The 13,948-nt window shown below is 39.3% G+C and overlaps 1 protein-coding gene across 12 annotated transcripts in view; it reads left to right on the forward strand.

Moving 5' to 3' along the window:
- Nucleotides 1-13,948, forward strand: part of Itsn1 (intersectin 1) — a 219,128-nt gene that overhangs the window by 140,652 nt on the left and 64,528 nt on the right. For 8 of the 12 annotated variants that reach the window (XR_013437001.1, XM_078044571.1, XM_021725314.3 and 5 more), the window contains 4 exons: nt 1,335-1,494; nt 5,438-5,643; nt 6,500-6,582; nt 10,603-10,769. Coding sequence is in view for 9 of the 12 variants with exons in the window: in XM_078044571.1 (XP_077900697.1) it covers nt 1,335-1,494; nt 5,438-5,643; nt 6,500-6,582; nt 10,603-10,769 (616 nt within the window). In the remaining 3 variants the exon portion in view is untranslated. The remainder of the gene's footprint in view (nt 1-1,334; nt 1,495-5,437; nt 5,644-6,499; nt 6,583-10,602; nt 10,770-13,948) is intronic. The other 4 variants (XR_005734566.2, XR_013437002.1, XM_078044572.1 and 1 more) reach the window with 1 other exon arrangement.

Here is a 13,948-nt window from a genome sequence, read left to right on the forward strand (position 1 = left end):
CACAGAGTGTGTAGGCAGAGGTTTGAAAGATGGATGAAACCACTATCCAGACCTCCATTTACAGGGCTGTGACCTAGATGTGCAGTTGTCAAAAAATGTTTTGTACTGGCATGCCAGTAACAGTGATTTGAGTGAGAAGTGTTTGAAATTTCTTTTTAAATCTAATCATCTTTTGGTAGAAATACATTGAAGGCAAGGAGTCAAGGTATTTTTCTGGAAATATCAAATGGAGCAAACAGAAATAGAATAATGGTCAAGTGCAGGAGGAAGTGAAGGAAAGGATGTAAGGAATAGCAAGTTTTTCACACTTATTTTTGCATCTAAAGGTGCCTCCACATGTAATCTCTGCTTTAAAACAATAGCCTTCCCTTGGAGTTTAAACTCTCCCTTTTTCTTTTGATCTTGTTGGAAAAGTTCAGAGTACATAAACTAAAGCTTTGGTTAAAATAGAAGACTAATACCATGCTTTCCAGGATTTGTTTTTGCTGTGGATCAAATCAGTGTGACTGTCTTCCTTGTTTAATATGTGGTGTGTGAGTTTCCTGCTATGATTACCAGTGTCTTGTTTTCCAAACCAAAAATCAAGAAATTATTCTGACTTTCAAATTTGTTTTATAAAGATGAAAACGGTAAATTCCATTTAGATGTGCATTCACACAGATGTGTTTATCTAAAATTATAAAATCACAAAATTAGAACTGTCCCAAGATCCAAGACAACTGGCTACTCTCAGGATGCCTCGTGCAGTTACTGTGGTGTGGACGCATATAGCCACATGTGTCCTATGAAATTGATGGGACAGGGAAGCTCTGGCTACCAGGCTGATGTGTTTTCATATGTGGCACTAGATTTCTTTCATCTCATCTATTGTTATTATAAATAGTAATGATTGTCATTATTATTCAGAGTATTTCCCTAATGCTTCAGGTAACCCTCAAAACAGACCCAGAGTGGCAGGGTATTGTTCCAATGAGGAAATCAAGATTCAGAGAAAATAGAATAATTTGCCTGAGGATCATTGCTAGTGTGTGAAACACAGACTCACTCACACCTGTGCCCAGCATTCTTTCGTGTCCTTGTTCTTAACTTTCAAAGGCCACATAAATATACTGGATTGTGGGTGGAAATGTGTAATAGAACACTTGTCTGGCATGTGGGAAGCCCTGGATTCAATCACTACTACCACAAAAAAAGAAAAAGTACAGGATTTGTGGTGTATGGGCTCAGAGGGTGCCATTTTTTTCTTTTATATTTTGTTTTTACATTTCACTCTTGGTGGGAAGCTGGTGCATTAGAAAGTGCTTACTATTTATGGGTTGTGCTCTTCCTTCCAGGTGGCCCACCAGCACAAACGAGAAACCAGAAACGGATAACTGGGATGCTTGGGCAGCCCAGCCTTCTCTTACTGTACCCAGTGCTGGCCAGTTAAGGCAGAGATCAGCCTTTACTCCAGCCACGGCCACTGGCTCCTCCCCATCTCCTGTACTGGGACAGGTAAGGGCAACCAGTGAGGGTGTGAAGACTAAGCAGTAAAGATATGAGCAGATGCTTGCTGGAGATGTCACCTAGAATTAAGCTTCCTTGTGTGGGGCTCTCTTGACTGGCTCGGTCAGGTTCAGGAGGCCAAGATATGCTGTGAATAATTGGAGTTCAGTGCAAGTAAACTTCTGCCTGGGTTAATCAGAGAGGTTTCATTTATGACCTTTGAGTTGCATCTTGACCAATGGGTAAGAGGTAGCTTACTAAAAACAAAGGAGAAGGCATATCATACAGGAAATGCTAAAAGGAGAGGCTTTAAGGCAAAGAATCAGAATGTGTGTAAGAAAAATCATGAGTTAATCCATTTAACTAAACTGCTGGCTATTTATTGGCAAAGAGACTGATTACAGGATAGAATATTGGGAAGCTCTGAAGTGCCCTGTTAAGAAAGAATAATTTCTGAAAGGTTAAAGGTATTTATTCTGAGTCTATCTCTTTTGCTCAATACAATAACGGAATGGAATTAAAGGAATGAAATTTTTATAAATAATCAAATCAAACCAAACAACAGATGCCCTTCTGGGAGGCATTCGGGGTGGGGGTGGGGGGTCATAGATAGTTTGTGTTCTGGAAACACCCAGGTCAAAGGCAAGCACTGGGCAGATTCATTTGAGAGGTAGGTGAAAGGACATTAGAACAGAGGACTAGTGGGCAGTAACACCTGTTAGGCACACCCAGATGAGAGCGAGGGAGGCCTAGACTCAGCTGCGTTCACATTTACCAAGTTGGGAGGAGCCAGTAGAGAGAAAAGAGAGCATGGAAGCACAAGGATAGAGTCACACACCTGGAGGGCCAGCAGGAAAGGGGCCCTGGGTGGAGAAGATCCACCTTCATGGAAAATGAGGAGGACAGGAAGAAATCAATTTGTAGTTGGAGGGAGTAGTTGAGTTTTAGATATGTTATGGTATTAGTGAAAACAAGACATCCAGGTGGTCATATCTAGCAGGCCAGTGGAACATGGATCTGGAGGGTGGAGGAAAGATCAGGACTATATATATATCCAGAAGACAAGCACAGGGGAAACTTCTCAGGGGAGAGATTCTGAAGTACTGTGAGGACAAATATATATATATTGTCATATAATCAGAACTAAGGAAATGGTATGAGGTTCAAGAATAAGGGGAAATAGAAAGTGCCCAAGAATGTGTGTGTTAGGTGGCCTGAAAGAAGGGAAAGAGTTTTGAACAGATAGTGTCACTTTCCATCTCACCCAACTCAGAATCTGACACATGTCTTGTGCTCGGTAATAGTGATAGTGACAGAGGAGGAGTGCGGGAGCAGGGGGTGATGTGGGTGACAGTGGGGAAACCACAGGGAGGAGGAACTTGTTTTAGGCAGGTGGAGGTGATGGCTCTGATCAGAAGCAGGGCACAGAAGAGACCACTCTGGGTGCTGACTGAACATCCCCCTGACTTAGGGAAGAGGAAGACAAACCAGGGAGTAAAGAGGAAATGAGTGGTGAGGGAGCAGGCAGCTCTGTGACAAGAAGAGGAAGTACAGAATGCAGGGAGGGCATTGGAAAGGTAGCCAGCTGTCATCAGTGGAAAAAGGAATTGAAAAGTCAAGTGTCAGTCGGCTTGGTGCCAGGTGAATCCAGCATTAAATGCACAAAAAAGAAGACAGGGTTCATTTTCTCCTGGGTGAAGAAGATAAAGAGAGATTGGGAAAGATAGTGGAGAAGGAAGCTCAGGTCAGACGCATGGCATCCATCTCATGAGGAGGGAGTCCTGAGGGCTTACAGGCTGTAGATGGTTAGGAGTTTGACAAAAAAAAAAAAAAAGAAAGAATAAAGAATTGCCCAGGTAAAACTAAAAATGATAATAATAAAAGAACTTGCTGGTTGAATTTGTCCTGAATCTTGATTATTGCTTTTTCTAGTAATACTACACAGTTTTGAGAGTAGGAATAAGAACAGTACTTAAACCTGCTGTGACTATTAGTACTATTACAGTAATACTGTGCATAGATCTTATTGAACTTTCTTAACAACCTTCTAAAGAGAGTATCATCTCTGTTGTATAAATGTAAAAATTGAGGCTTTAAAAAATTAAAACAGTTGCCAAGGTATCACAGAATTAATAAGTGGCAGGGTCCCAGTTCCTGGGGCTGGGCTCACTGGGTATCCATGTGAAAAGGTCCAGAAGACAAGCACAGGGGAAACTTCTCAGGGGAGAAATTCTGAAGTACTGTGAGGACACAGGAGAAATGACTTGCCCTGGGATCCAGTCCTGGTAGAAAAATCAGGTAGAAATGGCTAAGGATTTGACAGGGCAGAAGAGCTGTGGATTAGAGACATTGAGGCAGGAGGGTCACTGCAGAGAGCAAGAATGGAAGGTAAAGAATATTTGTTCCTAGAGTGTTTGGAATCCAAAGGAACTTTAGTTTTGAGAGCAGAAATGGAAAAAAAAATATATATATATATATGGCAATGTTATAGGGTATTGGTGCTGGGGATGGAACCCAAGGCCTTGTGCATTCTAGGCAAGGGCTCTACCACTGAGCTGCATCCCCAGCCCTCACAATCATATCTCAATGCAAAAATAAAAATAACTTCCAAAGGCAAAAACATGAATTGGTTCTGAATTAACTCTCCTTGAGTATATTCCTTTGTTTCTATCCATTTACATAGAAAATTGGAAGTTGGTGTTGTCCTGTTTGTTAGTAAATGTTTTTAAGACACCATAAAGGTTTTATGCTCTATTTTTGAAGAAGATAATAAGTGCCTCACCTGCCTTTCCAGCCTCATCTCCTCCTACACTCCTCCGTGAGCCCAGGCTACACAGAGCCCTGGATTGCATTCCTCTTCCGGGACCCTTTGCAGTGTATGCAGTGTGCCACCTCAAGGCCTTTGCCTGTGCTGTACCCTTGGCCTGGAGAGCCCTTCCTCCACAGCCCTAGCTACCAAAATCCTTCTCATCCTTCAAGACCCAGCTCAAATGCCTCCACCTCTGTGAAATTGTCCTTGATGCCCTTGGGCAGACTTCATCCTTCTTTTCTCTGTGTTCCCACAGTGACTAGATGGAACTTCTTTGTAGTGTATTTCATCCTGTCAGGGGGTATACTTAGTCATTTTTGTCTCTTTCTTCCCTATTAACTGTGAGTTCCTTGCTAATCATATCACATTATCTATTTTTTATAGTGCTTTATGGTTAATAAACTACTTTATCTTAAATTATTTGGGGGAGGCAGAGAGATGGTTTATTATTTTTCTTTGTAATCCCATAGTGCCTCGAATATAGATGGACAATAAATGGTAATTACAATGAATTTATGCTAACAAAATCCTGTTACTCTAAAATGGACTAAAACAAGCATAATTCAGTGCACAGCATTTTCCCCCGTTTCCATACAGTTAATAATGTCATGAAATCTCATCAAACTTCTGTTCCAGCGTTAATCCTCTAGGAGAAATCCAAATCATATTGGAAATGGACAGGTGCCCAGGGCAACTTGAGAGAAAAATAGGACCAAAATATAGAAGGCGCATAGTTAAGTGTCACAGGAGAACCATCCCTCCTGGTTTACTAAGTAGAGCGTTCTAAAGCCTAGCATATCGGAGCACACCTGTAATCCGAGCTACTGAGACAGGAGGATCCCAAGTTCAAGGGGAGCATGGGCAACTTAGCAAGATACCATATCAGATAAAAATAAGTAGAAATTTCTAGATTGCCAAACGGTGGCTCTGTGAATGGGCCAGCAAGTTTTTGCTTCTACTTTTGGAAATAAATGATTACTGAGAAACAGTGAGGTGTCCACCATTCATGCTGTGGTGATACAGGGTGCCATCTGTTTGTGTGTGTGCTCATGTGTATCTATGACAGAGGAGGCCCCAGGGTCATGCCTTGACTGATGACAAGCCACAACGTAATGAGAGGTCTTTTATGTTGTTCTACACAAGGGTGAAAAGGTGGAGGGGCTACAAGCGCAAGCCCTGTATCCTTGGAGAGCCAAAAAAGACAACCATTTAAATTTTAACAAAAATGATGTCATCACCGTCCTGGAACAGCAAGACATGTGGTGGTTTGGAGAAGTTCAAGGTCAGAAGGGTTGGTTCCCCAAGTCTTACGTGAAACTCATTTCAGGGCCCATAAGGAAATCTACAAGGTATTTTGTGTTTATCTGCTTCTATTTGATGAAAAAAATATATTAAGCATTAAAAATTGTTTGCTTTAGTTAGGATTCATGGATGGGAATTGCAGGATTATTTTGTCTTCTGGATCTTTTAATTACAAAAGAGTATATGGAATATAAAAAGGGAGCCTCTTACAGATAGGTGGTCTTTTTTTTCCCTCATGGAAGCCTATACATCCTGGTTTTCGTTTAATTTATGCCAAAAAAAGAATTCAAGGGTTGGGGTTGTGGCTCAGTGATAAAGCACTTGCCTCACACGTGTGAGGCACTAGGTTTGATTCTCGCACCACATAAAAAATAAATTAAAAAAATAAAAGTATTATGTCCATCTACAAATATATATATATAATTCTGCTCTGAGACCTGGGATAGTCACGCAAGTGGTTGGAGAGTGACTTCATAATCAGTACTGTGCCAGATACATGTGATTGCTTAGAAAGCCCAGAGCATTTGGGGAAATAATTGGAAGAATGAATTATTTTTATTAGCATCTGCTAAGAACGTGGAATCTGCAAGGCTGTTGCTTAATTATTCTAACTGTATAGGTGTTCAAAACAAATTATGAGCTTTAAGAAGATAAAAATAAAAGAATTATCCCATGAGCCCCTGCCAGTCATGCTTTGGAGTAAACCAATACAGAGGGCACGTGTGCAGCAGAGCAGGATATGAGCTCAGAGCCCTGAGGCCTAGCACCCCTGGAGCGTGTAACTTAGCTAAGTACAGCCTGCTTCGTGGATTGTTCAGAGGTCTAAAGGAGAAAAATCAGTGTCAGCTGTACTGTTTTCTCTTGAGATAGGAATTAAAATACTCTTTTCTTCCCTTCTTTCAGCATGGATTCTGGTTCTTCAGAGAGTCCTGCTAGTCTGAAGAGAGTAGCTTCACCTGCTGCTAAACCAGCTGTTTCAGGAGAAGGTGAGGAACAGATCAAATTAGGTTCTTTAGGAGAGTCGAACCTGGTAAATGTGAAATGAAACGGGTTTCATCTTTAAATAGTCTGCATTAATTGATTGGTCTGTTAAACTGAGGTGAAATGAAGGTTCAGCTCTTTACAAAATCAGAGTACTGATTATGGAGGCTGTCAAAATACTGTTAGAGATGTTGATCATCAAAAACTGAATTGTGGAGCTGGGGATGCAGCTCATCAGTGGTTGAGTGCTTGTTTAGCATATGTGAAGCCCTGAGTTCAGTCCCCAGTACTGCAAAAACAGAACAAAAAACCTAAATTTTCTAATTTGACCATGAGCCTTTTGACTTTTGAAAGAAGCCCATTTACCAAGTTCACCAAGCCAGTTTGCCAAGGATCAAGATCTCTGAGCACCCCTGTAGCTAAATCTCCTATTGTAGTCTAGTCTCATCTACATACAAGTATTTTGCCTTAAAACACTGCAGAGTCCAGTAAAGCTTTCACAATTATATGAATGTCATAGGAACCTCTTCAGCCAAAACAGAAGCTCAGTTTCCATGTTCTAAGTAAATAACCAAACCAGATTATTTAGGCCTAAAAATTTCATTTTGAGTATTTGTAATTCAAATAATTAATTGCCTTTTTTCAAGTCTCTGTTTCATGACATAATTCTAGATATTATATATACATGCCAGTCACTAATAGGAAGTATTACATTTTTAAAAAATGAAAAAAAACTTATGTAATTCAGACCCTGCTGGTAAAAATCATGTTTTTTACATTCAGTGCAATCATTATAGAACTAATTGAAAGGTGCTACCTGAGTTAAGCTTCCCATTTAGAAGTCCGAGCAGGTTTTGCAGTTATCAGATGTCATAACTTACCAATTATGCAGTATTTTTCAGTGGGTTCCTGGAATAAATTATATGATTAGTTTGCTGTAATATGATTGTTGCATTCCTAGAAACTTTACCTAATGAAAAATACAATTATCAACATAATTGTTTTGATGGAGACAGCAAACATTAAGGTTTGATAGTAGTTCAGAGTCACTGTAACAGCGTTTCTTCCTCAGTTCTTTTTATTTTTTGGTGGTGCTGGGGATTGAACCAAGGGCCTTGTGCATGCTGGACAAGTACTCTGCCACTGATTTATACCCCCCAGTCCCCCAGCATCTTTATCAATAGGAATTTCAAAAGTAATTTTTAAAAAATTTATAGGTATAACTGTAAAATCTCATCATTACCAAAAAATTAAAAAAAGAAAGATCTAGGATTTTATGGTTCCCAGTTTTTGTTACTAGTATGAAAACAATTACTAGCATAGTTCTCTTTATACATGTTCATTATCTTAATGCCTTTTTTTATCCACTATTAGAAGAAGAAGGCAAAAATGCACATTTAAGCAGAAAATGTAAAAAAAAAAAAGAGAAAAAAACAATATTTGTAATCAGCATAGTGAAAAAGAAATGTTAACCTCTCCCCAAAAAAACTTCAGTGTGCTGTGTCTGGTCAGGTCTCACTGCATGTGGAGTTTGTATCCTGGCTCTGCCAGGTTGTAACCCTGATTTCTGTCATGCCCTAGCTTCTTCATCTGTGAAGCATGCATAATAACACCTAATAACCATCCCTTGAGGTAGGAAGTTATTACAAGGGGGTTGTGCAGTAAAAAGTATAAAGCTTTTAGAAAAAAACTCAACAAACATATGCTGCTTTTATTCCCTTTTTGCTTCATTTCTTGATTGCTGCCAGAGCCACTCACGGCAGTGAGCCTCCTCATCTGATAATAGATATAGAGGAATGCTTATTAGTCTTGAGACATGTAGAGAAGCTTCAACACCTGAGTCCTTGCTAAATAGTTCACCAAGTGAACCACACTTTTTCTTAAAGTCGAGCAAGAGAATAGAGGTAAATTCTGATCTTAATTTGAAATGAATAAGATTAGAAATATTAGGAAAGATTTCAGATGTTGTGAAGGGAGAGTTTGTGGGAGGGCATTAGAAATTCTGAGAAAAGGTGTGGATGGATATTAATGAGCTCCTTGTTAATGCTGCACTGAATGTCTTCTGATTTAAAGTAAACTGTAAATAAACCAGATAAATAGATTATCTATTTGAGTAGCTCTTAAAATAGAAGCTTGGGACTGGCCTGTTCCCTTGTTAGATGTCTCACCAGAGGGAGTGACTGAGGAGGACCTCACCCTGTAAGCACCCACCACAGTGTCCCCAGGGCTCACTGTCATTGTGCAGTCACTGGGCACCCGAAGCCTCTATCTCTAGCCTCCTTTTCATTTTGAACTGTAGTATTAACCTTAGCTAGAGATCATGTTTCTGAAGTTTTCTAAACATTTTGAAAGTTACTTCAAAATTCTGGTGTATTTTAAAGACAGTGACTTTAGGTGAGGATTCACTGGAAAGTATAGATTGCCCAGGATCCTATTAAGGGGTCAACAATAGGAACTAAAGAACAGTAACGGAGACCAGATGACAGGGGAAAAGTCAGAACACTGAGAAATCAGAAAAATGAGTGTATCAGTGACAAGAGAATGCCCTTATTACAGCATGCAAACGATGATGTGCTTGTGTGGGAAGTGAGTTTTTTCTTTTTAACTGTGGAGATTTGTGTTACCAGCACTGGAGGGCTAAGACAAGAGTCCTCTGTCTTCCAGGGACGTTTGGATGACCTTGTGTCTGCTGTGGGTTTCAGCACTCTCCCCAGCAGTCACCCCCTAGCCTCTGCACAGTGCTCAGGTCACCCTCAAAGCTGAAGGAGGCCCCTGTTGGCACTCTCAGGGGGTGCCCACCCATGTTAGCACAGTGTTAAGGGGTTTTGATTTTTGTGTGTGTTTTAGTTTTCGTTAGTCCCTCCATCAGAAGCTACTTTAATTGACCAATAGAGGTCTCCGTACTAAATTTCTGCCTATTAATCAACATTAACTCTGCATTCAAGAAATATCATCTGGTAGTCTCTTGAGAAACATACATTATCTGTTATAAAAATGTTCTGGGGTAAATGTTTCTGCTTTTAAAAAAATATACAAAGGGCTGGAATAAGATGAAGAAAAAGTGGAAGTAAGAAATATATGTATCTTTCTGTAAAATCTTTTCTGCTAATCTAGGATTTTGTATCTAGTCTGTCTGAGAGAAGACTTGGTTCTAAGTCTTAGTAGAATCAATAAAAGCAATGCAGGGTTCTCTTTATAATTAAAAGATAAAAATTGCTTTTGGAATGCACACCCTTCAATTCAAGACACTAAAGAATATTATTTTTTATTTTTAAGACTAAATTACATTATAATGTAATTTAGAATGTAATAAAAGTAAAAGAGAGGTTTCATTTAATTTTTTGGGAGAGACTTAATAGTTATTTTCCAGGGTTTAGTAGACATCACACTTATCACCAGTTCACTCTACCTGTGTATGCACTTGGAAGACAAGTAGATGCCCATTTTTAACTAAGTAATGTGTATTTATTTTATAGTCTAAAAGTTTCCTGCCATCTTTGTGTATGGTACAATAGGACATAAGGAAAAGTGTGTCTTATTTAATTTACATAAAGGATATACTCTAAAAATTTCTAAAATTGTGAATTAGTACTCTCAAAACAGAAATACAGATATTTGCACCCCAGAAGCCTGCATGTAAGTGCATCTGACCCTGTAGATACTCAGTAAATGTTAGTTGAAACTGGATGTAAAAAACATTTCATTAAAAAAAAATAAAATGATGACCCTAAGTCCTAGATGATTTTTGGTATTCAGTGTTTGTAGACATGCAGTTGGTTCGTTGTTCCTGTGGCTGAGTCTTCACAGGAATTGTCTCCTTGTCTGCAGTTACTGAATTCTTGTGTGGAGTTGGGGAATTCGGAGCCCAGGGGTATTCTGCAGCTCTGTATTTTTATCTGTGATTAGCCTTTCTCTTGAATGAATCTTATCCTAATTTCCTGATTCATAATTTGCTTTTGCAAAGCTGTCTAGGATTTCTTTAAACAATCAAGCTCTCTCCGTATCTCAATATTTCTCCCCACCAGAATTTATTGCCATGTACACTTACGAGAGTTCTGAGCAAGGAGATTTAACCTTTCAGCAAGGGGATGTGATTTTGGTTACCAAGAAAGATGGTGACTGGTGGACGGGAACAGTGGGCGACAAGTCCGGAGTCTTCCCTTCTAACTATGTGAGGCTTAAAGATTCAGAGGTAAACCCACATTAACTGTTTCCTCTCCCTTTCTGTGTGGTGGTTCTCTTTGCGGGGAGTCATGATGTTTGACATTGGAACATTCTTTTGGGTTTTACTAAACTCTAGAACGGGACAGTAACTACAGTGTGACCTGCAGCTCTCTGACCTTTCCATTTGGTGCTGTGGAGTAAACATTGGTTTCCCATAAGCAGAACTCCAGGGGCTAAGTGGAGGCTGCAGCGAGGGGGTTGGTCAGCATCAGTGGGTTATAATGCTCAGTATTAACCTCAATTCCTATGTGTAATTGACATTGGAATAAACTTTTTTGATTTGTTCTTCATGGTCATTAATTTTTAGATTTCCCATAGCATTATTTTAACCATGTAAACAAGTATTCTGGTGATACTTGGCCCCTGAATATTAGGGCAGTAGAAAGTTTCTTAAAATTATGTTTTTTGTCTATATAGTAGGGAAGTACAATATCTAAGAGTTTGGTACTCTCTTGGGATACTATTATCCTTATAAATTGGAAATGGCTGTCATTGTTGTTAAATGGAACTGTAAAAAATTGATTGCATAAAATGTGTCATCAAAGTTTAGTACAGGTTTAATGAAGAGAGATACCACAGAGTACAGGAACCTGTCATAGTGGCCAAGTTCAAGTCAGTTGAGAGTGTCAGGATATAAATGTAGTAATTTAACAGATCCACATAAGTATATCAAGAGGAATGGGCTGGTCCTACCTCTCCCCTCCCCGCACCCCATGCTGTCAGGGCACAGTTCTTTTTCTCTCTTACCTCCTAGGCGCTGAGAGGAAAGGTGGGCAGGGAACTTTCAGAGGCTGCGTTCTGGAGTGTGAGTGAGTGGACAAAGCTCTTGCTGTCTCTCATTCAGGTGCCAGAGAGTGTCTGTGGGCTCTTCTGAAGGCCCCTGCACTCCCAGAGGCCCTGTGGGCAGCTGACTTGATGCAGTAGTTTTGCCATTTGCCTTCTCACCTTCCCTGCAGTTGCTAAGAGTAGTTTTATGTGCTTGGGTTTGGTGTGTTTTTTTTTTCTTTTTTTTTTTTTAAGGGGTGTCATTATTGTTGTTTTTTGTTTTTCTTGCTGTAGTCCTGAGAGCAGCTTGCTGAAATTCCTGTGGATGGATTTGTATTAGTTGCCCACCCTTAGAAAATTTGGCAGAGTCTGGAAGAAAATAATTTTCCCCTATAAGACAGCTGGCCTGTTGAACCCCATAGATCAGAGAGGGAGAATTGAACCCTTCTTTAGGCTAGCAAATTGGTTCCAATAAGAATCAACCAGATGATATTTCAGAGGGCTGAGGGAAATGCTAAAAACTAAATTTGATTTCCATTATTATCCATGAAAACTCTTAAAGTGATATTACCTTTTGTATAAGTTAAAATACAAAAACCATTTTGGCTTGTATTTGAATTTGACTTTATTAACTTTATTTAGACTTTACCCAAGTTCTATTTACATAGGAGTTAATGCATATTTAAATAACATTATAATAAAAATAATCTGCATCAACACTGAAAAATATACAAAAGCCATTACTTGTATTTTATTTTAATAAATTAGTTTTCTATTCACAAAATCTTATGAAATCAGTGAATTTTTTAAAAAAGCAACTCTTTTTTAAAGGTAACCTGTTATGTTTTCTAAACCATATTCATAAACTATTAGCTACAAAAGAAGTGACAGTACTAAAGATTTTTAGACAAATGTTTAGCTATATTGTTCAGTAATGGGGGGAGGGACTAAAAAGTTAGCTCTTCTGTCCTACTTAGTTACAGAGTTCAGTGTTCAAGCAAAGCATCTTACCAAACTTAAAAGCCAGACAAAACTTCAAACTGGCCTGGGGAAGGGTTGTCCTGTCCTGGAGATCCTTCTGGGACATATGGCCTGGGAACACATTTAAACACATGCAGCCAGAACAGAATCTGGCCTCCTGAGTGTACCCCAACCTATGATGCTGGGTGTATTTCTCAGAAGCAGCACATTGGAGCTCCTTGAACTCTGTGGTTGGGTATTGCTAATTTCTTTCTTGTTACAGAATATAGAGAGTGTATTATCAGCCTGTATGGGAGAAGTAACTGGTCACTCAGAATCTTGTTTCATTGTTTTTTCTTTATTTAATATGTAGCCCCCCAAAATAGCAGTAAAGATTGATAGTTTGGAGTTGTAGTCATTAATTCAAGAAAACATAATTAGAGTAAAAATTTGACCGAAACCTTTCCTGGTAAATTGTTATTAATTTCAATGACCAAAATACAAGGACAATGATAAGTTGTGTTCCTGGTAGATAAATTGCATGTTTTTATTCTTATAGTAACTCTCATTTAGTTTATTAAACATTTCTGCTTTATTTTAATTGGAATACTTAATTTATTGTGAGTTAGAGACTTGAGGGTGAGCATGAATTGAGACTAAAGCACTCTGTCACAGAAGATTGCCTTCTGGCCCCTCTCCTGGCTCTTGTGGTCTCTGTTGCCGACTCAGCTGGTTTAAGTCCATGAGCATCCATGAGAGGATTTCACCTCAAGTGCTTCTGGAACACAGTAGTGGGAAGAAGTATGGCCTGCTTCTGTGGATCGTGCTTCCACCACAGATAGAGAAGTGTCAGTGTTCAGACAGTGTGAAATTGGGAGGAAAGGATATGTAGGACAGCAGCCCCCTCATTGCCAACAGCAATGGGGAAAGGGAAGATTCCATCATCCCTGTGCCATTTTAGTTCTTTAAAAAGGAAACCTGGAGCAAATGTAGAAAAACACAACATTTTAATGTATTGAATATGGGTGGTAGGCTCATGGGTATGTCTTAGAGTTTCTGAACTTCTTGTATGTGAACAATATTTCCTAATAACCATTTGAAAACAAAGTACCAGCTGAGTGTGTGGGGAGTAGTCCTCCTGACATGGATCCTTCCATTGGATTTTCCCAGGTGTATGATATGCCCACACCACGGGTCCATACCTGAGCCCTCTGGGGTTTACAGTCCACATACTTTGCTCTTTTCTTCTCTTAAGAGTAAAAGCTATACATTTTAAGGTACTTATTTTGTCCAGGTATTCCTAATACACATGCTCTTGTCAAGTGAAACAGTGCTTTCCCTGGAAAGAAAAAGGGGATTTAGGGTCTCAAATGAATTTGTTCATTAATCGTGTTCTAAGTTACATGATCAATACTCCTCAAC

The sequence above is a fragment of the Ictidomys tridecemlineatus genome, chromosome 3, assembly GCF_052094955.1.
Source record: "Ictidomys tridecemlineatus isolate mIctTri1 chromosome 3, mIctTri1.hap1, whole genome shotgun sequence".
NCBI lineage: Eukaryota > Metazoa > Chordata > Mammalia > Rodentia > Sciuridae > Ictidomys > Ictidomys tridecemlineatus.